The 26,857-nt window shown below is 45.2% G+C and overlaps 1 protein-coding gene across 2 annotated transcripts in view; it reads left to right on the top strand.

Annotated features, from left to right (window-relative positions):
- coro7 (coronin 7) overlaps positions 1-26,857 on the top strand; it is a 93,910-nt gene that overhangs the window by 62,233 nt on the left and 4,820 nt on the right. The window contains exons 10-16 of one of the 2 annotated variants that reach the window (XM_076085959.1): positions 25,478-25,532; positions 25,629-25,680; positions 25,779-25,924; positions 26,046-26,144; positions 26,225-26,317; positions 26,412-26,565; positions 26,680-26,855. In XM_076085959.1, the coding sequence (XP_075942074.1) occupies positions 25,478-25,532; positions 25,629-25,680; positions 25,779-25,924; positions 26,046-26,144; positions 26,225-26,317; positions 26,412-26,565; positions 26,680-26,855 (775 nt within the window). The remainder of the gene's footprint in view (positions 1-25,477; positions 25,533-25,628; positions 25,681-25,778; positions 25,925-26,045; positions 26,145-26,224; positions 26,318-26,411; positions 26,566-26,679; positions 26,856-26,857) is intronic. The other variant, XM_076085960.1, reaches the window with a different exon arrangement.

The following is a 26,857-nucleotide window of genomic DNA, read 5'->3' on the forward strand; positions in this document are numbered from 1 at the left end:
CTCGCTCCACTTTTCTCGGTTTCGGCTCTTCCTTCCCTGGAAACAACACAACAGTTGTACCTGTTAGCCATACTGTGCGTACCCCCCCCCCCCCCCCCCCGTCCCCGTCACGCATTGTTCGCAAGCAAAACAGGAAGTTTTTTGCCTGTTAATTGGTTGGATTCCAGCTGTGTGCGGGAGCGTGCTGAGTGCTGGCTGGCCGTGTGGCAGCACAAGAGAATGACAGAGCGGGAAGAGGAAGAATGCAGGCCGACCACTCTCCACTCTGTCAGCTCCTTGTGCTGTGATATCAGCGCATCAGCCACGGCCCGAGAGTGTGTGTGAGTAGGTGTGTGTGTGTGTGTGTGTGTGTGTGGAGCGTTGACTTAAGCAAACACAAGACTGCTTCTTTGAGCCCCTATGTGTTGTACTGTGTGTGTGTGTGTAGCACAGTTTCTGGTGTGATCTGCAAGATTAATTGAGTTTCACTGTCATTTCCGACAAAGACTAACATTTGCTAATATTTCAAAGCAGGTATAACATTTTTACTTCTCTGATTTCCTTTGCCTGTGCTTAACCTCAACTGTTTTGATTAAGTGTGTGTGTTTGTGTGCGTTTAAGACAAAGACGGGCCCTCAGTTCTCCAATAAAAGCCAACAGCAGCTTTAATTGTATGTGATGTCAGCGGGCAAGGCCCAAATTGACCACACTGTCTGTGTGTTTTTAATTGATTAGCGTCTCATTAACCGTGACCCGAGTGGTTTGTGCGTGCGCCCGTTTGTTTGTTGCTTTGAATGAATACAGTATTAACTAGTATTGAACGTTATTTTTGAGCGCGGTTATTGGATCACGCTTGCGTGTCGGTTTTTGGGAAACTCAAAGTGACCACTTGATAGCTGTTTTATTAGCGGGAGACGTTTCGCCAAGAGCAGCTCCCCACACTTCTTTTACAATGTTCATAAAGTTGATTGAAGGCACGGTCATTAAACAGTTTCTGAGATAATTATGCACATATAGCATCTCTATTCATACTAGCGACGCTAGACTCACTCTTCCAGTTATGTTACCAAGCCATACCTCATATGCCTAAGCTCTGAGTCAAACAAAAGAAAAAACAGCGTGACGAACAAACCACTTGTTCTACATGATTGTGTAACACCTGAAACATCACCTCACGCTACATATACCATCTCTGAGTCACCGTGCAGCTCGCGGTGCTTACGTCTGAGAATAATGTGCCGCGGCTCGGTGTGGCCCGCTGACCTACTGCGAGGCCTTCGCTGCTCTCTGCATCCGTGTGTTTATTTGTCTGTGGGAGTTTCGCTTTGCCGCAAAGAGGCTTCTGTGCATGCTTTGTTTTGTGTGTGTGTGTGTGTGTGTGCCCAGTTTTGGATTGTTCGCATACATTTCACTGGTAAACACAAACGATGCACGCTTGTCAGGGGTTACTGCCGATCTTCTGTGAGTAACTACTGTTTTGAGGACTCTGGTGCGCTGAACCCTCTCGTGCGCGGTCAGTCTCCCGAGGGTCACTGTGTCTCCCTCTCAGACAATCCCTTGACTGCACTGTAAATATTTAGCTCACAGAGTGGAACTCGCCACTCAAAATAGATGCAAATCATCTTCGCCACTAAGCTTCGTGAGTGACCGTAAAAGACAAAACTGCCGACAACAATATTCCCGTCTTGGTAGGCCGCCTTCTCCACTTTCCATCTTTCCACGAGACACTTTAATTTGTATAGACTGCACACTGCCAAATCATTGGTAGTACCTCTTATTTTCTCACTTTTCACCATTATTTGTTTACTTGTATATGTATTCTCTTTTAAAGGAGCTGTTTTTGTCATTCCCTTACTTTTCTCTTCACTGTAATTTTCTTTCTTCCTCTGTGTTCATCTGTTAAACATAAAAATCGCCTCACCCTTCTCCTCCTCCGTTTCTCTTTTTCTCTCTGTGTCACTCCCTTTCTCTCCCCCCCCCCCATCTAATCTGGTCTCCATGTTTGAACCACTTTGTAGTGGCATCATCTACAACTGTCAGCAATTTGTACAAATTACAGCTCAAAGCTTCAGTCCAAACCCTAAACCTGCAGATGACGGTTGGGATAAACAGAGAAACGCTTCCTGTTCAGCTGTAGGTGTGTTGCCTTGCTTGATATTTAACGTGCTTCTCGTATGCTGAATTTGTACACCAGTGACAAGCTGTGACACGAGGCACCATTGCTGTTGATTTCAGTGTTGAGTGATTGAGATTTGGTGCTGATGCACACAGTGGCATTCGGATGAACACATTTGCACGTACACGTGCACAGATTTCTCTCGCGCGCGCTGCCTCTTGCTCTCTCAAGGTGCGGACAGCAGCAGATAACAACACTATTTGTGTCGCTGGCTGCGACGGAAATAGACATGAAGCAAAAGGGGACGAGAGAACTCCCAACGTCGACTGATGTAATGCGAGAAAGCGGCTCCGCGCGTACGTGCCAGCTTGTATGTACGATGTGCCTACATGAGAGTGTGTGTGAATGTCACCACTCTGTGATGAACGAGGTCTCAGACAGTCCGTGACCTGAGGGCGAGTAGACACACACTGACCCGCAGGTACACACCTCGCATATTTACTCTGCCGTCTTATCATTCGATCCATATTCAGTAAAACATTAATGTTAATCTCGGCGGTTCAATATTTGACCTTCCTCTCAAACTGTCTTTCCCACTTCTGGTTTGGGCCAAACAGTGCGTGCGTGCGTGCGTGCGTGCGTGCGTGCGTGCGTGCGTGCGTGCGTGCGTGCGTGTGCGCGCCCCCTTGCTTTGCTCTTGCCCAGCAAGATCTGGTTCAAGGCTCATTTCCTAATTACAGTGCTGGCCAGAGGTAATTACAACCTAAGATTAAGAGCTGTTTCTCTTTTTTTTTTATGGGCCCATTGAAATGCAGCAATTTGTGGTGGCTTTCTGGGATGATCATCCTCCCTCTCATCCTCTCTCTCTCTCTCTCCCTCAATACTTCACTGCTGTTGGTTTAGGAGTTTGGGGGATTTTTCTGGGCTTTTTGCAGATTTTCCAACAAGAGTGAAATTGGTTTTAAAAAATAGCATTTAATGTAAAGTTTGAGCGAGTAGTTTCATCTGCTTTAGGAGATAGATCTGACGACAGTGATCGTGTGTGTGTGTGTGTGTGTGTCTCTGGATCCGTGGACACGGAGGACAGCAGTTATTTGAGGTTTGCGCTCAAGATGGGGCACTCCAAAGCCCTCCGATCCCTTCGCATGTGTGTGTGTGTATATTTACGCAAGGTTTTGAAGTGGTTCTTCTGAATGCATCATTTGGCTGCATTGGCAAGCTCTTCTTCAATTTAGCTTGGCAGGCGTACAGGCTGGGGTTTGCCTCCGCATACCGCTGGGTCAGCATTGATGTGTGAGGCGGAGGCCATTTGAAGCCGGGGGTTTTATTTAAGACGCCTCTTTGAGAGAGCGGCTCTTGGTAGGGAATGCCCCCCCCCCCCCAGCACCTGACGAAGGGCACGCCAAAGCCTTTAATTCTGACGGAGGAACATCTCTCTCTCTCTCTCTCTCTCTCTCTCTCTCTCTCTCTCTCTCTCTCTCTCTCTCTCTCTCTCTCTCTCTCTCTCTCTCTCTCTCTCTCCACAGACTCCTTGCTAATTGTGAGATGAGCCCTCACTGTTACATGGCCTTGAGAAAAACAAACACACACCCACATATTCCAACTTTCTGCTCTGTCGACTTCCCTCTCTCTGCCTGCTGTGTGAGTGGCCCACTCTGGTCCTCCTCTACCTCCACCTCCCCATATCCCTCCTCTCCTCCCTTCCCGAGGACTCCTCGCCTCAGCACCTGACTTTTAACCCTCTAATCCCTCTGATGCAGAGGGTAAGATGCTTCAGGCACTGCCCCTAATTGGCGTAAAACGGAGCTCCGGCGATGTGAGGCACCATGTGAAAAGTCCTCTGCTCTCAGCCGGTTTGGAGATAAGACGACGAGTGGCAAAAAGATTTACAGGCGTCGCGGGCTCTCCTGTGAGTCATGTCTCAACACATGAAGAAAAACAACTGTCATTCATCGTCGGCGGAAGATTTAGACATCGGTGCTCTTTTCACCCGCGCTCTTTGGCACAGATAATGAAATGTCAGCTGTGATTTTGTAAAAAAAAAAGAAAAAAGGAGAATAAAATAACAGAAAGTACAGACTGACACAATGGTGGTAACCGGATCCCGGAGGACAAGTTTTTGTTTCGACATCACTGTCACAGCGGTGTGACAGCAGGCCTGTGCTTAATTGCTTAAATTGGGTTTTAAGACAGAGGGCTATACTTCGCCTTAGTCATGCTTCCTCTCCACAGACGGACATTTAAAGACATGAAAGGTCGGGATAATCCACCCAGTGTGCATATGTGTCTCTCTTAACGCTCACACCAGCACACACAGTTGCACACTTAATCGCCAAAGTGAAATATTGATGGCAAGCTGTGTCTTTAATTTTACATCACAGGTAAACTTTACCCCACCTCATTTATTCCTTCTCCCTGTGTCTCTCCTCATATAGCGACGTAATGTATCCCCTCAGTGTCACAGTGACAACAAGCGATCGTTCAAACACAACGGTCTGCAGTGAGCTTCACACCAGTAAATAACAACCGCTGTAACTGTTACAATCTGTGCATCGTCGTGTAGCCGGAACGTCCTCCACATTAGCGACGGATAATTGGCCTCCTGTGGCTGCTCTGCTGTGTCTGGTAGCCTAATATAAACCAATTACCACTGTTATATACTGTCAATGACACAGTAGCTTCTGCTATAGCATAATGACAGCCTGTGAGGAAACAAGCGGTACACCGGTGTAGGGGTTAATAGCGGGGGTTGTTGGAGTAGTTTGCCCCCAGGAAAGATTAGGCAATTTTCCATGCCTGTTTGTGGGGGGCTGTGTAAAAGATGGTAATCGGACTAAGAGCTGGAGGGATCGCGGTCAGAAGACTGCGCTTACATTAATTTAGCATCTCAGACAAAGGATGTGTGGATTACTGATTCCCAGTTTGGTTTTAGGGCTTCTGGTTGGTTCTGGTTTTTCATCAAATATAATAATATATTTTAAGAATCATTAAATTGTTATTTTATGCAGTGTTACAGTGAGATTACCTCTTTAAAGGAGGACTGGTTTGATCACGTTTCTGTTGTTGTCGCCCAGGCCACAGAGTAAAAACACTTCCACGATTGTTGCTGAAAACTAAGAATATAAGGGTCCCTCTTTAAAGACCCGCTCTCAGAGAATCACAGAATACATTGGCATAACATTTGGAAAGATGAGATGGTATTTATCCGGAGAAAACAGATGCACTTGCGGTTCTTTGTAGCTCCAAATGTGTTGTGTCATGTCACTTCATTGGATGTTAGCTTATTTAGTGGAGTGGCGGGTCACTCTGAGATTTAATCTTTCAGGAATTTGACCTCATCCGCTCATTGCTCTGCTGCACACATGCTGAAGGAAAGTGATGTATCTCTAATTTCTAGTGTTTCATTCTGTCCACTGCTCCGCCTTCAGCTAAAAACCAAGTGGTGCATGTTTTATTTATTCTAATTAAATCATGGATCCGTCTATATACCAGTAGCAGCTGTTTATATATCTCGTTTATATTGTAGGGTGGCACCAATTATGCGTATCACTGACACTTGGCCACCACACACTTGCATTATCTGACCCGTGCGTATCGAAACCATTCCAACACTTGTGTCCTATTGAACTCTCTTGTTATGGGACGGTCCCCAGTGTGGGTCCAAAAACAGCTTTTCCCCTGCGGTGAACGAGGCTCGGTGCGGTCTAGACGCTCGGCTCGGCCCCTGCATGCTGCACGGCGTCCTGCGGTCCCACACCAGCCCGCCTCGTTACCGCCCCGATTGCTCCTTTTGCTCCGCGCGCACGCTCGCGTTCCCAAATACAGTTTTATTGTCACATTACCCACATCGCCAATAAAACCCTGTTACATTCAATAAGACACTGGAGCGGTCATGTTGATTTGTAACTCCTTACAACAAAGAACTATAGGTTGTTGTTTTCGTTTTTACAGGGATGCTATGTGTCTATTGAAGAGAAAAAAAACACTGTACGTTACAAGCATTTGTTATACTAGTATTACCTTACTGTTGAGCAGAACAGAAACACGGTGAGTCTCGGAATTAAGACAGAGTTTCTGTAAAGGGAGTTGTCGCACGGGACACACAAACGCAACTTAAATGAACACCGATCAGCGGTGGCTTATATTTATGGGACATACACTTTGAGAAATAGTTTGGATTTTACACTGTTGGCGCAGTTAATCTATTAAGATTTTTTTTTTTTTTAAGTTGATCATACTCCACCGTATTGCATTCGTCAACGTAACCCTGTTAACGCGTCTTTACGCACGTCTTGGTCCTGTCCCAAGCGTCAGAGCTCAAACATACTACATGTCGATCCTTAATGTATCAGCCAAAGTAGGAAACCTCTTACCCTGAACTTCGAAGAAGTAAAGTTGTGAGCGCAGTCGCACCCGTGTCTTTATCCAAGCGGAGCAGTTCGCCGATATAACTCCCAAGACCTTGTAGTGTTCCGTGTGCGCGCGCTCTCAATAAAAAAAAGTTTCTCTGAACGTATCGAACTTGTAACGACCGGTCTTCATCAAATCCTTGGAGAGATCCACCGACCTCCACGTCAAGGAATGCGCTCAAGTGCTGCCTCCCTGGACAAAACAAAGCGCTTTATTGGTGTGCAGAGGAGAGTTTGGGAGGGATGGGAGGGGCGGGGCGAGGCGCGCGGCAGCAGAGCGCACTCCTGCACAGACCCGAGAGCAGCGAGCAGCTCACCTTGCAGCTCGTGTGCTAAGGACAGACATTCCAGCCTCCTTTCAGTTGGCTATATCGTTATGCCTCCCTGCACGACCTGTTTCAAGCAAAATACATCAGTGGCTCGTTTTATTATTTACTGAAAGGTTGATTACGACCCACTTGAATGACTATTAACTTTAATAACTACCCTGCTTTGCTTTCTTAAATGTGAATTTTAATTACCGCCTCTGCAGGAAAAGTAAGGGAGGTGAGAGGCTTCAGTATTATGCGACAGTCTGAAAGGGCAAATCAAGCACAACATCCCTTTAAACTAGAATACATAATAAACATTAGTTGTTAAGTGATATATCAATTTATGAATCTTATCTGTCCATTGACATATGAGGTATACTGACCATTGCCTCCGCCGTGTATACGCAGTGTACATTGGCACATATGGTCGCTTCATTCACAGAGAAAGCTAGTGAATACTTCCTAACGCCAGTGACAAACTACCCGTCGGCAGCTGGCAGCCTATTTCAATGTCAGCCTGTCACAACAAGGTGCAGTAAGGTGATAGCTCTCAGGAAACGTGTCACCTCCGACGTGTACTTTTAGCCACATGTCACAGAATTAACCGGAAACCTGAGGCCTCTTGTGTACAGCGCTTTATATACTGGCGTAAGTCTGACCCACACGTTTGTGCAGAGCTTCTGTTTTCTCCACATGTTGACAAGAAATTGTTAAAAAATAATTGGAACCAGGGCAACATTCTCCTTGTGGTGATGTCACTCACCCATGTGATGAAGCCGTAGAGACTCCAGGAAGAAATATTCAACGAACAGGCCCCCAGACTGGCGTACGTGTCTCCTGAATCCGCCCTCAGTATCCTCTGGACAAGGAACACTTTTGACTTCCACTTGTTGAGACATGATTCTATGTATTTTGGACCGTTTACTTTTTGATAGCGGTCTCCACAAAGTCTCGTGACTTTCTCCTGCCCCCTCTACTCCTACTGTAGGAGTTATTACATGTAACACACACACACACACACACACACATGCACATGCACTGTGCCATCTGCAAGGCATTACAGTAAATTGCAGGAATAGAGAAATGATTTCACGCACGTCCCGCAGGGTCCAGATGTGGCTCCTCAGTCGTAGCCACAACTTAGTTTTACGTGTTCTGGAGAAATAAAGAAGGGAGTAAATCTTACCCTGTTGCACTTAATCACGCGGGCTCACAAAATCAGAGCTCGTTCTCTGTCCAGCTCTGTTTCTCCCCCCCCCCCCCCATACACATAAACCTCCATGTCAACAACACCAGAGCGGAGGTCTTCCAGGCAACACTGGGGGTGAGTCATTTATCTCAGTGTGTTGGATGGTGAGCTCAGGTACTCAAGGACTCGCCTTCAAACTGGCAACTGGCTGTTTTTTATTTTTTTTATTTTCTGCAGAATCTCAAATTCAGAGTCGGCATGATCTGAATGCTGCCACAACTGGCATTAGAATAACTAAATAGATGAGTAAGTCCAGTGTTAAACACAGTGCTGCAATGCCAACATGCATATTGAAGTAATGGCAGAGTTAACTCTGAAATTTTACTTAATGATATGTGGTTCGATATTTCTTAAATATGGGTTAATATTTAATATTTTATCGAATTTTGATCTCCACCCCGTCATAATATATTTTACAAAACTGGACATCAATTGATTCAATACATGGTTGACTAGCCACCGCCAGAAGCCTGAACTTCTCTGATTATTTTCCTTTTTACTCATTAAATGAATTAGAGTATTTAGTTCGGTCATATTTCTGTAATTCTTACCCCCTGCTGTAATTGTTTAAATGCTATCACAAAGCCCTCTCCATACTTCAAGGATATAATCATTGTGGGGAGATATTACATTTTTGGATTATTTGTTAATTGAATTTAATATTTAATGATATTTATCAGAATCATGCCTCAAAACCCACAATGCTTTCTGTGTACTGTAATTATAGAATATAATCTCCCCCTCAACCCTGACAATGTTTCTACATTTCAGCTCACAATTTATTTTAACATTCAGTTTATAATATTTGAGAATGAGTTATTTCCTGACCCACTTCGAGTAGATTCTCAGCAGCATATATTAAATATGAAAACAACCAGATGTGGTGAAAACAACAGAAATCATCTCGTCATGTTTGAAGTCCACCACCTTTGTTCTGCAGTTAAATGACCAGAACGGGAAAGTCTGTGTAGTCTGTTCCACATATTTGTACATGACAGGACGCTCGGTCAGTGGTGTAAATCATAGTCTGGTGGCTGTAACGGCACCACTGAATGCTCCGTCAGCACGTTGGGCTCCGTCACGCTGCCCAGGGGAACCAGTAAAACGCTGGTCTGCCGCTGAGCCAACCGCAGCCCGCTAACGGTTTAAAAGCTCGGGGCACCACACAGCATCACGCTGGTTATATTTGGGAGGTGACAGGGATTTCTTCTTCTTGTCAGATTTAGTCATTTTTACCAATAATACCCTTTCCACACTCTACCCACTGAACTTATACTCACATTTTCTCTTGCTCTTCAGATTTTATTGCGTTCACTCATCTGTAAATTTGTTATATGTGTGTGTGCGCAAACTCAACGCTGAAGTGTTTCGTCAACCAGCAGACTTTCATCACTTTCTCTTTCCTTACCCCAGTTCGGCCTTTTTTGTTTTTGACTGCCTCACTTTTTTCCCCCCCAACATTTGCTTCATCACTTCTCACTTCATGACTTCATTTTCTTGTAACTTTTACACTGTTGCTCAACTTCATTTCAAATTCATTCTTTAGGATCTTATCTGACACGTGATTTACTGTTTGGAATTGTACTTTTGTCAGGGACGCTTCAAAAGAGAAGTCAAAGATGCAGAAGTAGGGCCACCGCCGATTCAAAATGACTGTGAAGATCGGATCATATTCTAACTCCACGCGGAGATAGAAACACTTGTATTTGCGATTGATGGATTAGTTTTATCTCTCAGTGCGCACCGGGACAAAGAGCTTATCAGAAAGGCTTAACTGACTAATCTGTCTTTGTCCTCGTGTCCTTGCTGTTTCTGTTTTTTACAGTTTGGTATGCTTTTTCTTACATTTTTAAGTGGTAGAATATTGTTTCTATTAGTTTACTTTGTTCGAAAAAAATAAGTAATCCTAAGCAAAGTGGCTTTTTATATTCTTATGTCACCAATTATATTTTTGTCTCACATCTGAGTCAGAGGGTTTTCATTTTACTGTAGACCAACATGAAAACACAACTTCATACTCCACAGTCATACCTTCCTTATTCTTGTCTGCATATCCATTCAGAAACATGAAGCACGCGTCTTGGTTCGAGGTGTTTGTCTTTAGTTGTTCACATCATGCCTGTGGGCTTTTACTTTTTGGAAAAGTAGGAAACAAACAAGGAAAGTGTCGCTGCAGGAGAAGATAGGGAGACGGTCATCGGGAACAAGTTTAGGAGAGTAGTTCACCACAAAATGACTCATTCCCTCATTCCCTCACTTCCCACATTGTCAGTTGAAACAACAATTTGAGAGATTGAAGATGGTGGGATGATCTTTCTACAGCTCCACAAATGGATGTCTCCCTCTATTTTGTTGCCAAACAAGGCCACTTTTTTATCCAACATATTCGTCACAATGTGCTAATGTTTCCTCAGTAACAAAGCTTTAGTCCTCGAAGAAGACGAAGAAGTTGCTGTTGTGGGATGCAAAATTATTGTTTTACCAACAACTTTTTGTTGCTGCTTCTATAAACACAGAACAAGGCTGAGCTGTACGTTTGTGGGCGAAACAGCTTCATGTTTGGTGGTCCTATAAAGTCTTGGTGGGTAGATAATGATGGCATTTTAGTTGTGTAGTGGGCTGTTCCTTTGACATTACTTACGTGTTCGAGGAAGGTTCAGAGTTAGTCATGTTTCAGCACAATTAGTGAGCACAAAGACGAGGGGAGCGGTTTTGGGAATGATGCGCTGCGTTCCCATTAGGAAAGCCTGGGAATGATCGTCCTGGGTTATTTTGTGATGGAGCCCCAGCTCATTATTCTCTCTCTCTCTCTCTCTCTCTCTCTCTCTCTCTCTCTCTCTCTCTCTCTCTCTCTCTCTCTCTCTCTCTCTCTCTCTCTCTCTCTCTCTCTCTCTGTGCTTTAGAGGCTGAGGTGTGAGTGTGCTCTTTGTTAGTGTTTAGTATATCTGCATATGTATTGGCATCTGCGTTCCTCTGTCCAAAACGACACGTCTTCCCGTCACACGTAAATGCGCTCTGACGGCAGTATGTGTGGGCTGCCGTGACGGCCGGTCCCTGGCTGCCTTTCTTCCCACAGTGCCTCAGCGCACCGGTAGGGAGGAAACAACATCCGTGGGAAGGAGTGCCACGCAGAGGAGGAGAAACCTGGGAAGGGAGAGGGAGAAGCTAGGAACATCCATGGTTAATTAGCTGCTGCTATGGGAACCAGGAACACGGCCAACGGAGAGGGGAATGATGAGTGTACTCAAAGCAGAAGTTGTCACTGTTTGTGTGAGAACAAACACGTAATGCTATAATCAAATGCACCCAATCAGATAAAAGCGAAATGTTGACTCTTCCCACCTATCGTCTCTTGCCAGCTTCATAAGTCAATCTGTTCCCCATAAAGCTGTCTTCTGTGGACGAACCTTTTGTGTATAACACTATAAAAAGAAGTGCACTTTTTATTATCCTGTTTACATACTGTGTAGTTCATCTTTGGTTAATTGGAAACCAAAGTGGCTCACGGGGGGGAGGGGAGGGGAGGGGGGGGGGGGGGGGGGATATGTGTCCCAAACTGAAGTTCAGTTTTAAGGTGAAGAGGCCAGAGGGGTGCTCACCCCAAAAGCATCATTTTGCCCTTTCTCACCATTTGTCAGTTGGAGGGAGTGTTAGACAGGCTGTGTTAACAAACCCGTGCTTTGGTAAACACAGACGGGATATCATAATATGAAAAAGTCCGGCTCCTGTTTGTCGCTTCTTAATAGTTTTGTTTTTGTGCTTTTCAGTGTAATTGTGATCCTTTTTTGTCATTTCCTCATGGCCCTGTCATGGCATTTGGGCCTCATTGGAGCAAGCTGCGAGCTTCATTTAAACCATTTATCTCCGTGAACAACACGAAGAGGCCCTCAAACACAAAGACCTCAAAAGAAATATGTTCCCGAAACTTTTAATGATCGCAGGAGCTTGTTTGTTTCACGCAGAGGAGGGCGAGACAGAAAGCACACACACACACACACACACACACACACACACACACGCACACACACACAGAGAGACCTAGAGAGGTCGGACCACAGTTCACTTTGAGGTTTACTAGTCTGTTGACTCTGTGCTCGCTGGCACTTCTCATTAACAAGGAGAGACACAGATCGCACAGCTGGGTCGTGCATGCCTCAGAGCTGGACAAGCCATTAGTGCACATCCTTTTTATCGTTGAAAGGATGAAGAAACCCACCATGAACCAACTTCCATTACCGAGCTCATTGAGAACATGTTTCCCTCAGCGACTGTGCGATTTTGCAATTTAGCCGTCAAAAGTCTTCTAAACTAGACACACATGTGGCTGCTGCGTCAGCTGTGGCGTGATGGAGCAGTTTAGAGAGGGATTCCTGCTTGTCGCTGGGGCTCTGATAAGAGTGACGATGGAAGAGGAGAGAGTGCAGCGATGCCTAAAGGAGAAGGGGTGAGATCCAGAGGGAAGAGGTCGGCTAGAGGGAGCGCGTGGGTGACCTCCCATCCCCCGGTTACGGAGGGGGGGTCATCCAGAAGTGGCATTTTCCCATGACCGTCTTTTTTTTTTGTTGTTGTTCTCTGTGCTCAACTTAAATCTGACAGCAAGGCTTTCATGAAAAAGCAACATAACAAAATATAAAAACGTTTTGCCTGTCCTCTCTATTCAGACTCCACCCTCTTTTCTTCATCCCTCCTCCCAATCTCCTCTTCATTTCCTCCTTTCCTATAGCTTCCCTGTTGTGCCTCCTCCCTCCTACCTTTCACTCTTCTTCTCACCCTGCACTCCGGTATATCAGGTATTGAGTAACAGCAGCATGCCTGTGGTTTAATGCGGGAAGTAACTGCAGCTTAGCTACAGTATGTTTGCTATGACAGCACTGCTGTAATAGCGCTGTGACCGAAACTCTATCAGAGGAATGAGAGCAACTATGTGTCACGGGTCACGTCGGGTCGGACGGGTCATTTACATGTTGTGGTGAAAGAGGTCAAGACGTGCGTCTGTGTCGGCTGTGTGTAATATCTGCCAACACAAAAGTTTTAGTGAACTTTACTTTACTCAAAATTATATTCTTTGCATATATTTGTAATTATTATAGAGGTCATGCAGTTGCACTTTGTTTCGGAGTGCAGATGCCGCCTTTTCTCTAAAATGTAGATCCATATCTCTGAAGCAAGATAAAGAGTCCAACCGCTCTGACTCACCGTCTGTCAGATCCTATTCAGCGCTCTGGCAGACAGAAAGGTTGGCTAGTCACGTGATGTGGTATGAGCGCACCGTCCTGTGTAGAGGAAGATCATTCTAAAAAAAATCACTGGGAAATATTTAAAACTCAGTCAGACTGCATGCAAGTCCTTATTTCACATAAACACACAGTCCCACTACTGGTGTAGCCCCCTCCAGTCACATGCACACACACTATTACAGGTATTTATCTTTAACCTTGTTTATTTCTTTCATTTTTTTTTATCCCACCACCGCCCATCATGCAAACTGTGTGGTCTTGATGCTTTGTTTCCAAACTGTTGTGGCGCCATTCCTATTGCACTTATGCATTTTTGGTTTTTATACCTTCTCATTCTGCCTCTCTTTGATGACGATACCATGCCTCCTTTTTAAAAGCGCTTTTTGGCTTTTTGGCCAGACGATCATTGAGTAGTTTGGCGCTGACCTGCCTGGTTAAATATAGGAGGTTAAATAAAAACAAACACACAGATAACAAGCCTTCTTCAGAGCTGTGACACACAGCGCTGATGGATGGAAAAGATGGATGTGGAGGCCGTGACGTGGAGGAGAGGTCAAATAGAAGTTGGTTCAATGAAAAGAAAGAGCGTCTTGTTTCTATTGTCGGCTGTTTTAGAACTGTTATTTTTTCTTCTTCTTTCATCTCATGACCGTCCAGCCTCCTTTTTGTCTTTGTGAGGCTAAAGCCCATCTGAGCGTAATTCACTGCAACATGAGCGCCACTTAGCTTTATCCTCCAGAGGAAATACGCATCTGCTGCGTTAACAAATTGCCGAAAGCGGCCCCCCGTCATGCAGCGGTGGAAGGGCTCGGGCCGAGGCTGGATGTGGGCTTGCAAACATTTAGTCAGAGATGGTGGATCGCATCATCACTGCATCTCCCTTTTGTCAAACGCACAGTTCTGTGTTCTGACCACAACCCCTTCTATTCACAATGAGAGGTTTATACACTTGAAGTGTTTGAGGTATGTTTGCATGGTATGACTGGAACACTACACTGTGGATCAGCTATGGATACTCTGTGTGGGTGGTCAGAAAATCTCTACCTTTCTCTTTTCTGCCTAGATGTACCTTGATAAAGCTCAACGCATTCTCATAAGGACACTCACACACGTATGAGGAAACAGCTGTTATGATTTACTGCACGAATGTGATAGTGATCTTATCTCTCACTACTCTCTGTCTCGCTCAGTTTATCTCTTTCGTTGCTCCCTCCCTAAGCCTTTCGCCGTCTCCGATACAGTAAATCTGCTCTGTTCTGTGAGCTTTTTATTGGTTTTCACTGAACAAATCCCTTCTTCGGTCATTAAAGCAGATGATTTAGTGAGGGTGTGTTGGACCCCCTGACAGTAAAACACAGGCTCTCGTGCTCAGGCGGTCCGCCTGGGACAGAGTGGAAAGGTGAGGCCGAGGTCTGGGGCCTCAGGCGGGCTGAGGGGACGATGCTGAAATCATTTTTAAGGCTGTTGAACCTCAGAAAAATTATGATTTTAAATTTTTTAGTCGCAGCTGACGAGGTGTGTGTTTGTGTGCATGTGTGTGTGTGTGTGTGTGTGTGTGTCACAGAGAGATGAGTCAGATCACGTGGCTCCAGAGACCCGCCGGCTGGGAGACAGCGGGACTGATAAACTCTGTTAACTGACTGATAAAGCAGAACTGGAAGACACCACGGAGCCAAAACATGCGCGGATGACGATCGGTGAAAGGCGCTCTGTTGAATGCCTCAGGAATGTTTTTGTAGCTCTAGTCGAGCTGAAGACGTTGTTTTAGGGTTTATATTTCTCTCTTTATTTTTCTCGTCCCCTCTCTCGAGAGAGAGAGTCGACCACTCTCACTCATTTGCACACACACGTACTCTGGCTTTTTAGGGAAAAACAAATATTAAACAGTTATGTTTTGTGTCCGTAATTCACTGGGATTTATGGTTCTAGCATTTGCAATAACTCTGCCTCGGCGGTCCGTGAAGGACTCATACAGTCATACAGGCATTAGGGCAGTATACGGTCTGAAAATGGTTTGGATCGTCCAATGTGAGCTTTGGAACCAAGTCAAGCTCTACCAGCGTTTGAGGGAACGTTGGCTGAAGGTTTGAGCAACAAAATATTCATCAATAAACGAAGAGATCATGTGATATCGGCGTGTTGTGGCGTACTCCAAACCGTCGGCCGGCGGCGATGCTGCTGTTGCAGCCGAGTGTCGATCCGAGAGCGACCGCGGTCTGCTGGTGGGGATTTGTACGGGGCAGTAAGTCATTCATCGAGCCTGTTACTGCTGGCTTTAAGAAGCAGACTTTATTGAGTGCGTGCATGGCAGATCGGCAACAGTTTGCACTTGCGGCTTTTCCACGGTAGGAAAAATAGACGAGAGTGCACCTAAGACTGACATCGCTCCCTAAAAACAAACCCAAGCCGTGTGGAGTGACTGACCCAGTGGAGCCAAGTCAAAGCTGAACTTATGATCATTACTTTTGAGTTAAACCTCTGGCATGCAGAATGATTACTGTGCAATGCATTATGTCTACGCCTGATTCACAGCCTGACATTTCTATTTTGTGGTTTATTCACTGAATAAGTGGATTTATACTGAGGTATCTTTAGGTCAGATACTGGTACAGATTGTGTGCAATCTAAATGTTCAATAAACTCTATATCTGCATCAAAGAAAGTAGTTTTATTTATTCATCATTGGTTTGATTTTATGTTCAGATTTATTATTGGGATTTCCCACCTTGGCTTCATGTTATTTTGTTAAAAAAAAAACATGTATCCCTGTTTTTCCATTAGTATTGGCTTGTATTTTAACGAGAGAAGGTAATGAGACTGCTCATGAAACACTTAACCTGAAGAGACAGATATTTGTTAATGAAAGGGGATAACTGAACGGAAAAGTCGAGCATGATTTTCTCTATTTTAACTTGCAAACTAAGCAGATTTGTACTCGAGACGAAAGTCACGCAAAGAGAATGATGTTTTTGGCAACTCTATATTTCCAAAAGCATATTTCTTCAGACAATTTGTGAGCTGTCAAAGTAGAGAAGCCTCCAGACTTCAGGGATTGTTTCATTGTTATTTTTTCATAATTTATTTGTGCGTCACCGGCAAAGAATTTGCCGATCAAAGAACATCTGTGAAGTACTAATAATGGTGGATAATCCATCAACTGCTAGTTGAGAGTGCAGAACAGGTTGCTCTCTTCTCACTTCCTCTGAAACATGTGTACCTCTGTCTGTTTTCGGCATTTGAAATGCAACTGTGACGGGAACCGGACTTTCCTCCGCCGAGAGGGCCGTTGTAGTCGTGACCCTCACCTCTCCTCTTTCTGCCGTCTGTGCCAAACGCTTCCGCTCTCTTCTCTCCTCTGAGGCCGTCGCGGCTGCTGATCGGTTCCCAGGCCCACGCCGACAGGTCGTTTAATGGTCATCTAGTCGGGGCCCTTGATGCTGGACCCCGGGGGTTAACGCGGAACGCATCTCTTCCTGGGCTCCGTCAGCAAGCAGCCACCAGCACTTCAGAGACGCACCTCGTACATTACAGATGTAAACAACAACTTCAACACATGCCGATATACAGTACACATGCTGTTTATTGTCACCTTAAAGCTCTCTTTAAGGTGGGAAAGATTTCACACAAGTTTTCTCACACCTTTCCTCCCATTCAGTTTGTATACCGTGACGGCCTCATGCCCACCCACATCCTACAACACCCCCACCCCCACCCATGTCGGCCCTTCGGCCCTCCCAGTCCACAGAGCAGCGCTGAGGTCTCTTGCCACTTTATGACCTGTCGGCTTTATTATAGCTCAGCCAGTCTGGACCAGTTTACCACGCCGAGTGTTTGCGAGTGTGTGTAGACATTTAGTGTCATTTTAAAGATTAGCTTCTAATGTCTCTCTTAATTACCTGGGATAAGTAAAACTGTGTGTGTTAAATAGGTCTGTGTAATCATCTGTTCCACCAGTTAGAGCCCTGTGTTTTCTCCCTCTGGGTCTCCTTTTGTAATAAAAAACAATTAGGTTATCAATTCATCATGTCGACATTATCCAAAACATACTGTGGTCAGACAGCACTGTGCGTTACGTTGTCTTGAGATGTCTCTAAGCGTCTACTATGAGGGGTTGTTTTTCTACACATGCTTGAGATTTTTGCAAAGATCTGATGTGTGACTGAGGCAGCAGGACTGTCGCGGTGTGGGCTCGTTGTTTCCACCTGCAAAGAGGGATTAACCGAGAGATGCTCAGCGCCGATTGGGGCTGCTTGTGTCAGTGTGAAGATGAAGCTGTACTGACAGGCTGGCATGGTAATGAAGTGTTATTCTGCTTCTTGTGGACAGGAGGGAAATAAGTGCCGAAGCTGTTGCATTTTGGCAACTTTGCATGTGGTCGTATGTGGGAGTGGGAGTGTGTGGGGGGCCGTCAGAGGGGTCACTGCAGACCTGTTGACACGGGACTCAGTGAGTTTAATTAAATCCTGAGCATGCGTGCATGTGTGCCACTACATGTACTTGCGTGTGTGTGTGTGTTGGTTGTCAGGGGCCAGAAGACGGGGCCCGGTGAAGCGAGGAGAGAGAGGGCAGAGCAGCCGCTTGGCAGCCTATCTGAGAGCCTCGTCACTGGTGCTCAGAGGGGCCACAGCTGGCCCCTCCACCAACAATCCTGGCTTTTCTTTCCTTCTCAGGAACGCAGCGCGTCAACTCTAATTCCCTTCTAATGAACTGGCTACTGAAGGTAGCTCGGCAGGCAGACCCAGCATATTTATTAAACACACGCACACACACACGCTGGCAGCAAAACACACAGGCTCAAACACAGCGGAGAAAGAATGTTGCACTTAAGTACATTTCACATCTCTGCATTGTGACTGTGCAGCTGGACTTAAATTCCTGCTGAGGATCCTCGAAGCTCATCGTGACTTAGAAGCTGCATTCAGTGCCACAACAACCGGAGCTGTGTTTTAGCCTTTAAGACCATATGAGAAGCCACAGTGAGCCCAGTGTGGGCCTCTTATCTGTTATCGTTGTGAATAGAGCGAAAGATCAGTTATTCTGAAAGATGATTAATAACACCTGTCTCGAAGGTAATACTCAAAGACCATCTGGATAGGAAAATATTCAATTTAATTAGGTATTTACACTAAAAAAAGACAAAATAAAGTGATTTGTTTTTGTATTTTTGTGTCGTACAAAACAAATACGGACATATATCTCTTTATCTGGAAATACAGTCACAGTCGACTTCTTTGTTATCATGCCATGGACAGAACATTTATTTATTTAAATGAGCAGAATAGCCTTAAAAACAGTGGTAGGACTTCTCAAAGATCCTTAGCTCTGTTACTGGAGAGGTACGAACTGGAGCTAATAAGAACCAAGTCATTATTTTTGCTTCCTCATGTCCAGAAATAAACAACACAACTGGTACAACTGGTGTTAAGTGAGGACGGTCGAATGAATGTGAGTTGCTGACGCTGTAGCGTTCAATCCTTGTGAGTTGAAGCCTTATTGGCGTCGCCCTCACTGTGACCCTGTGCTTCAGCTTTTGTGGTGCGGGCTTTGGAGCGCGGATGCCGCTAATGGAAACATTTGTACACATCGAGGCAGAACAAGTGCAGAGCTTTGATTGATCTGTGATTCTCTTGAGCTTACAAAGGTGGCAAAGTTCATCTGCTGTGATAGATTGTTTATTTGCTTTTGGCACACTTTGGTCCTTTTTAAGGGATTGTTATGCTTCAGCGTTTGAAAGGACCAATCATCGCCAAACCATTTGTTTTGCTGTTTAGATGACCTTTTACAAATTCCTCTGAAACATTCGCTCTCATGTGGAAAGGACTTCTCTTCTTTATTCCACATATTTGCAGAACACTAGAAACCAACCCGGGATATACCATCCTGGAGACGGTGTTACAGGTCTGGTGTCGTTCCGTCGTGAATCCCATTTAATCACCAGTGGATTATTCCGCACCAGTCCCTCTTTTGTCGGGGTAATGTGAGCGCCCATGGGCCTGCAGCGTAAGTGTGCATAAAGCCATTAGCTGTGTCCAACTCCCTTAAACAAGAGCAATTACACTGCAACTGAGTGTGTTCTGTCACAACAAACGATAAAGACAGGAAGAAGAAATGGATAATCTGCTGGTTATATGAACGGCCATCACCAGAGAGTGATAACGAAAAAGAATGGAAAGGCATGTGCTTTCATGGTCATACTTTTAAATGGCAGACGCAGCTGTTAAGTTCCAGCCAACTGTTCATCATACCGCATATTTTTACTGATTAATTTCATACTACAACAGATCCGCCACGTTATTAATCTGCTGCTGATTGTGTGTATGTGTGGGGGAGATAAAGTACTGTACAGTAAGTCCGAAAATGGTCCGCCTCGTGCTCTTATAATGGTCATAATGGCAGCAGCGTGTCATTCTATCAGTTAGTCGGTCCTTTTGGTCCAGACTGAATTATCTCAACAACTATTGGATGGATTGTCCTTAGATTGTGTACAGACATTCAAGGTTCCCAGAGGATAAATCCTGACGGCATTGGTGATCCTCTGATTTACCTCCAGGTTGATATTTTAGTTTTTTTAGAGAAATATCTTGACAACTGTTGGATTGATTGTCCTAAAATTTGGCACAGACATCGTCATCGTGAGCGTGTTAGCATGTTGACATCAGTACAATCTCACATCTCCTGTTTTATTACAATATGAAGACACACGTATAGCCATGAAAAGGTAGATATATTCAATATAGCACCAATATTTATTGACATTTGACTCCAAGATAAACCGTGTGATGAATATTTGTGTCAACCACAGTTTTTAACTAGAGACCATTTTGCGATGGATCACACCAGCTGCGTCGCCAAATCTTAACCAGGAGCGTAAAGTGTACTCGCCAATTCCTACCGCCCTACCTCTGGCGCCCTTTCTCGGACCACCCCCATCTTCTAACTCGGCCTTCATTTGAACTCGACTACACACCTTGTAAAGTTTCGTGACGGCATCTTTGCACGGTTGCGACGCTATCGCAGTGAAAGAATCTGTCCGCAGACAGAAATAAAAGCACCTGGTAAAGTACTCAAACCCGCTTCCTCGGTAGTTCCCGCTACAGTAAGCGTTTCCAGGACTAAATTTGGCCGCGATGACTCACACACAGACTCACAAGGTGAGGACGATACCAGCGGCAGGTATTAAATAATTTCATTATGATTCTCGACGGTCACCTCTGATGTCAAATTTTGAGCAGAATAATATTTTAGACCAAAAATATTCTTACTTAAAGACATTTTATTCCATTTAAAAAAAGACCTGAGCTTTCATTGAATTTGATGTTCGAGTGTGGGAAAAGAGTATTGACCTGATGTTTATGTTTATGACCGGCGTAACAAATGTGCGCTCTCACACGTTCTGTGATTAAAGGCTCCCAACAACACGTCCTCTGTTCCTGCTGTGACCGACCCTAAATGTCCTCGTAACCCTGTGTGATAAAGCAAACATTATTTTATGGCGGCTCTAGTTTCAAGCCTAAAACACTGTGTCACTGCTGGCCGGAGGGACAGCAGAGGCCTGCTGGGACAGCTGGACAAGCTGCAGGCCCCGCAGTCTTTTGAGGCAGGAGGGCTGATAGAGTGGACTGCTTGAGTTCACAGATCAGCAGACCCTTCACCTCCAGATACTGCTTCACCACTCGCTCACTCCCACTGACTGGGATGACGTAACCACGGGACTGATAAAGAAGGAGTGGATGACGTAGAGGAAAAGGAGGAAATGTAAATAATAGGAACAGTAAATAAAGCAGAGGTCACACCACCTAATCTCAAGCCTAATTATGACCATGATTTGTCCGTGAAAGCTGGTGAGATTTATGAATCAAATCTCTCACCTTCAGACTGAGATTAGGAGGAGTCAGAATGGTTGTGATTTGAACAAATGGTAAGAGTTCAAATTACAACCATTCGACTGGAATCTAGTCAAATCCGTACAACATACGCATCCTCTATAGTTAGACCCTCAATTTATATGAAAAAATACTTAAACGGGGAAACAAAAACAGCGACAAAAATAGAAATAAATATGTGTATCAAACTTACAATTGGGGAAAAAAAGAATGAGGATGAAGCAGTTCATTACGGACATGTTTTGTTGCTCTTTTCATAGGTTGTTAGGATGCTTGGATTTCTTCTCGTGTGTGCCTAAGAGCAATAGAGTGGCCCTCTGAATACTTAAAGAAAAAACGAAAGGACGTAGACAAGCAGCTGCTTTGTTTTAGTTTCATATTCCCTAAAGACTTCCTCCCTCTCTCCGTCCAGCTCCTACCTGTCGACTGGAGCTTATTGTGCTCTCTAATGTGTGTTTTTAGCAGCAGGCTGAAGGCCGTGATCTCATGCAACGGAGAAAGGTCCCTTTGACTGATACCGATCTGGTCATTGCTGCTCAAACCCATAACCTTATACCTCTGCAGGCTGCTTTCATTGGCTCCACCTATATACTGTATATAATGCGCTTCTCTGTGTGTCCGATGCTATCTGGATCCATATGTGCTCACACAAGCGTACAGAGCGTGTTGATGTGTGTGCATTTTTCTTACTTTTACCTATTTTATCATGCTTGTAAGAACACACAGCATTTTTTTCACAATGCAGAATGTTATCTCTGCACTTGACTGTGTTTCTGGAATGATTTTGCAGGTATATCCATAACTTTGACGCAGTGCCTGCTCCTATTGTCCAATGACATGTTTTGCTCAGTTGAACTCTTATCAACTCTGAGGTTTCCCTCCATCTCAACCACAGCTGCAGATGCCCAATCTTCAAACACACACGTATAGACGCGCACCAGTTCTGCACATCCATTCGTCTGGCCCTCCATTAGTCAGTTATTCCACCGATTCACCCTATCGCTGACATTATCAAACGACAGCAAGTTCTCATAATCATAATATACCTGGGCCGACTCTGGCCCTTTCATACACACGCACACACAGATGCACATTAGAGTGGAGTAATATGCCCGTCATATCTGCTGGTGCTGAAGGCTGCTGTCATGGGCAGAAGGTCATTTTATGATGTGCCATTGGGTGTGTGTGTCAGAGAGGCGGCGCGAGGCGATGGCAGACGAGGCGGGAGGCGTGTTCTCTCCGCTCTCTGTTTAGTGTAAACTCCCGATAGGAGCAGAGTGCCAGTGACAGACTGAAGCCAGGGCGGGGGGGGGGGGGGGGATTTCTGAAGCGTCGAGGCGGCTCATGGCGGCGTGCTGGAAGAGCTTGGAGAGGTGTTGAGAAGTTAGTGGGTGCAGATAGCTCTGAGAGTGTGACACTTGGCCGCCATAGTCTGTCGTTTTTTTGGGGGAAATCTTTCAAGGAGGAGTCCTTTTTAGCTGTTTATGTCACACAGCTGATATTGTGGTTGTCTTTCCCTCAGCATTATATAAATACCATACTATTTAAGAGCGTGTGTGTGTGTGTGTGTGTGTGTGTGTGTGTGTGTGTGTGTGTGTGTGTGTGTGTGTGTGTGTGTGTGTGTGTGTGTGTGTGTGTGTGTGTGTGTGTGTGTGTGTGTGTGTGTGTGTGTGTGTGTGTGTGTGTGTGTGTAAACCTGTCCTAGTCACACACCAACACGGAAAAGGGCTTTTGTCTGGATTAGTGTGTTAGGCTGGATTCGGTACTACACACACACACACACACACACTCTCCTGTTAACAGCCTCTCCCCTAAGAGCATGAGCAAGGCCTGCAATAGAATTTATTTTCATTCATAATCAGCCCGTGTGATGGAGATCTTCACTATAAGCCTGCTCGCTCCCACACTTAACCCACTGTTACTGCACTGCTCTCATTAATGCATGCGCACACACATCGTGAAGCACATGTATGTTCGTGTGCTTCTCCATCTGTGGGCGGAAATATGCACATGCATGCGCGTATGTGTTTTCCTGTGTGGGAAAATGTGCTGTTGGTGAGGTGGAGCATGAAAGCGATGGTAAACAGAGGCCATTATCAGCGATAAAGCTCCGCTCCTATTATGTGGCTGTTTGACTTGTTGTACGTTTACTGTGAGAAAACCAGAGATAAGGCTCTGCAGAGAAAGTGAGGGAATTTTTGGAGGCACCAATTTGGGATCGGAGGCAGAAAGAGGCTGCGGGGGGAGCAAGGTGGTGGTGTCGTTGAATGGGAAAGGAACGGGTTAGGGAGGAAGTGGAAGACGGGCAGCGGAGAGGGGTGTGGGAATGGAGGTGTTTAGGGACTCCCTGTGGACTGACTCCGACATGGGAACACACAGTCGCCCTAACGAAGCGTGGCCGCCCCTCGCTGACTTTATAGACAGAGGGAGGGAGAGAGGGAGAGGTATTAGAGAGATGAGGGGGTACAGGTCTGGGACTGGCCTATATTGTTGAAAGACAGATGCTTGGGATGAATAAAGATAGAGAGGTAGAGTCGGGTAAACAAGGAAAGAGGGTGTGTGTAAATACCTCGGTTATAGCGAAGCTTTAGCATGAAATTCACATTCACAGTATTCTCAGAGTTAAAGTTATCCATCATTATAAATATCTTTATCTATACTTTATACGTCTGTTCTTCCCTTTGTGGGATCAATAAAGTTTATCTTTTCAAAGCCTTCTCTTTTGATCCTTGCAAAATAAAGAGGCCTTTCACCCAAATACAGTATACAAATAATGTCTCATTTTTCTAGACCATTTCCACTTGGCAGGCTAGTTTACCAAAAACTTTTACGCCTTCCCAATCATGACCGGCGTTCAGTTGTTTCTCCGTCTGCTAAAAACTGCCAAGAGCAAAATGACTTCCCGAAATGTAACGTAAGACCCAAAAGAAAACGATACCGACATTCTTGTCGTCGTAGTTTTGGAAAACATTTGTGAACCCGACAAAAGTTGCTTAAGATACCCAAACCAAGTCTGTCATTATACTGTCATACTTGGAGCATTACATCACCAGTCTGTCGCTCTCAGTCTACGTGGAGGCATATTCCTCACCAGGAGCACTTTATACAGGTCGTCATCAGCAGCCAATCACCGGAACTGAGCTCTCTCCACTTCAATCGGCCTATCTGTGATGTGAAGTGGTCAGATCAGCCGCCGCTCTCTGTCCTCTTTGGATGCTGACCGTTGCTCTCATTGATGAAGAGAGAGACTGAAAGACTCGCAGTAAGAAGGAGAGAGGGAGAGATTTGTCAGCCTTGCATGCGTTTGTGCAAGTACGCGTCTGTCTAAGCCGTTACTTCCTGTTTAGTTTATTTACTAAAGCCCAGTTGTTTTCCCCCATTGAGTCTAAAGCGCATTGAGTTTCCTCATCCCGCAATCTTCTTTCCTCCGATCACGAGAGGCGTGGGTGAAGGTTTGAGGCAGAGCTTAAATGGTTTGATTTGTAATTAAAGTTATTTCTTATGCTTTTTGTAGCAGCTTTTCCAAATGTGAGGATTTGTCGTTTTTCATAGTCAATAGTGAACTAAATATCTTTGGGTTTTGGGACATTTCGTCAGACAAAAACCCAGATTTCTATGTGGTGTTTTATTATTTGTACCTCTTCTATAATTTGTATATCTATTTAAGCTATTTTGTGTGTGATCATTATGAATTATTTTGTCGTACATCTTACTACCTTTAACCTCTGAAGTTTTGTCGATCCATTGTGAAGTGCATTTGATTTGTTTGAAAGGTGCTATATAAAGATTGTTTGATTGATCTATGGGTTTTTTTTCACTAAACTGCGTCAATTAATTGAGAGCATTCTGAGAAGATTAAGCAATAACGTAAATAATCAATAGTGTCCAAATGGCCTTGAATGTTTTCATCTAGAGACATGTTCCTCATTTGGTTTTATGCTATATTGGTCTTTGATAATAACCTTTTTAGCACAGGTTATAAGCACTAAGGAATTTAAATCAGTGAGTCTGAAAATGCATTTGTTTAGCTGTAAATTTTCAACAGAGTTGGACTTTTTTTCCGACTCTTTTCCTAAACTGCAGATAAAGATCAGTGGAAGAAATCGCAACACAACCTGTGTGATGCAACTTGACAATATATTACCACCTAAACTTGAGCACGCTGCTCCATCTAGTGGCGCCTCTGTAGAAACTCCGACCCTGTGACATGCTGAGGCGTAAGAGTAAGAGCACCACACCAGTGGGCTGTTTGTGAGCATCATTTGAACGTGTGTCTCGTCTCTTTGCTTTCAGGATGGTGATCCCTCTGTTTGATGAGGACACCGGTCTGCTCATACTGGCTGGCATGGTGAGATACTAATTATCGTTATTGCAACTGTTTGCTTTTTTGACAGTCATGCTTTGCAGTACAGTGTATGACTGAACGATGTTCCCTCTCACACAGGGAGAAGCTGTGATCGATTGCCTCGAAGTGTCTGCGTCTGAGTTCACGCAAGGTAAAGCTTTGTTCATCTGTCCGGTCCGATTATTACAGCTCTCCCTCCGGGTCTTTGATCCCTCTCTTTTTGTTTGTTTTTTCCTGTACATGTTGTAGTGAGCCACTGTCTGACGGACACCTCATCACGCGGAGTTGCTTTGGTGCCCAAGCATGCGTTGGATGTCCTGTCCTGCGAGGTGATGCGTGTCCTTCAGCTGACGGACAGCTGCATTGTGCCGATCAGCTATCAAGTCCCTCGCAAGGTGCGTATGTGCACAGAAATGACTGACATGCCGACACGTACACCAGATTCATAACATTTGCAAGTGATGTATATCTTTGTTTTCACACCCGCATGTTTGTGTGCGCTTCATTGTCTTACAGCAGTCAAGCCAGGAGTTTCATGAAGATCTTTACCCAGATACAGTGGGCACGACTCCAGCCATGACTGCTGAGGAGTGGTGGAAGGGAGGGAACAAGCAGGTAAAACATCTCCACTCTCAAGTTTATCCAGTCGTCACACTGAAGGGACGCCTCAAACTGTCAGCTCTGTTTGTCCTCAGGTGGAGAAAGTCAGCCTCCAGCCAGACAAGCTGCCCAAATCAAAGGCTGCACCAGCAAAAAAGAAGGAGCTGACCAGCGGGGGGAGCAAGGAGGTAGAAAACGTTTAAGTATTACTGACCATTCAGGCTTCATCGACCGTCATCTTTTTTTTAGAATTTAGTTAACGGCCACCCTGCTGTTCCACAGGATCCGGCCCGTGGCTGCTCCACCTCCAGTAGTCCTCTGAGCACTCCCAGCAGCAGCGCTGCCCCGTCCCGCTCTCCTTCCTCCACCTCCGGTCTCTCCTCAGGCTTCCTCCCCAGTCCCAGCCAGAGCACCAAGGCCATCCAGAGCCTGCTGGGTATAAACACACACACACACCTAAAGTCTCTCATTCCTCATTTTGGTGTCGGCCTTTTTATAATAATATTTCTTCAGTGACAAATCTGTTGAAGTAGAATTATCTCTGATCCAGGGCCGACCTCCAAGTTCCGTCACATCCAGGGTGCAGTGATGCACCGGGACACGCACATCACCAACCTGCGAGGCCTCAACCTGACGACACCGGGCGAGTCTGACGGCTTCTGCGTCAACCGCCAACGCGTGGCAGTGCCCCTCGCTATCTCCGGGGGCCAGATCGCCGTCTGTGAGGT

This window comes from Anarhichas minor, unplaced genomic scaffold (genome assembly GCF_050575085.1).
Source record: "Anarhichas minor isolate MPS153535 unplaced genomic scaffold, ASM5057508v1 ptg000007l, whole genome shotgun sequence".
Lineage (NCBI taxonomy): Eukaryota > Metazoa > Chordata > Actinopteri > Perciformes > Anarhichadidae > Anarhichas > Anarhichas minor.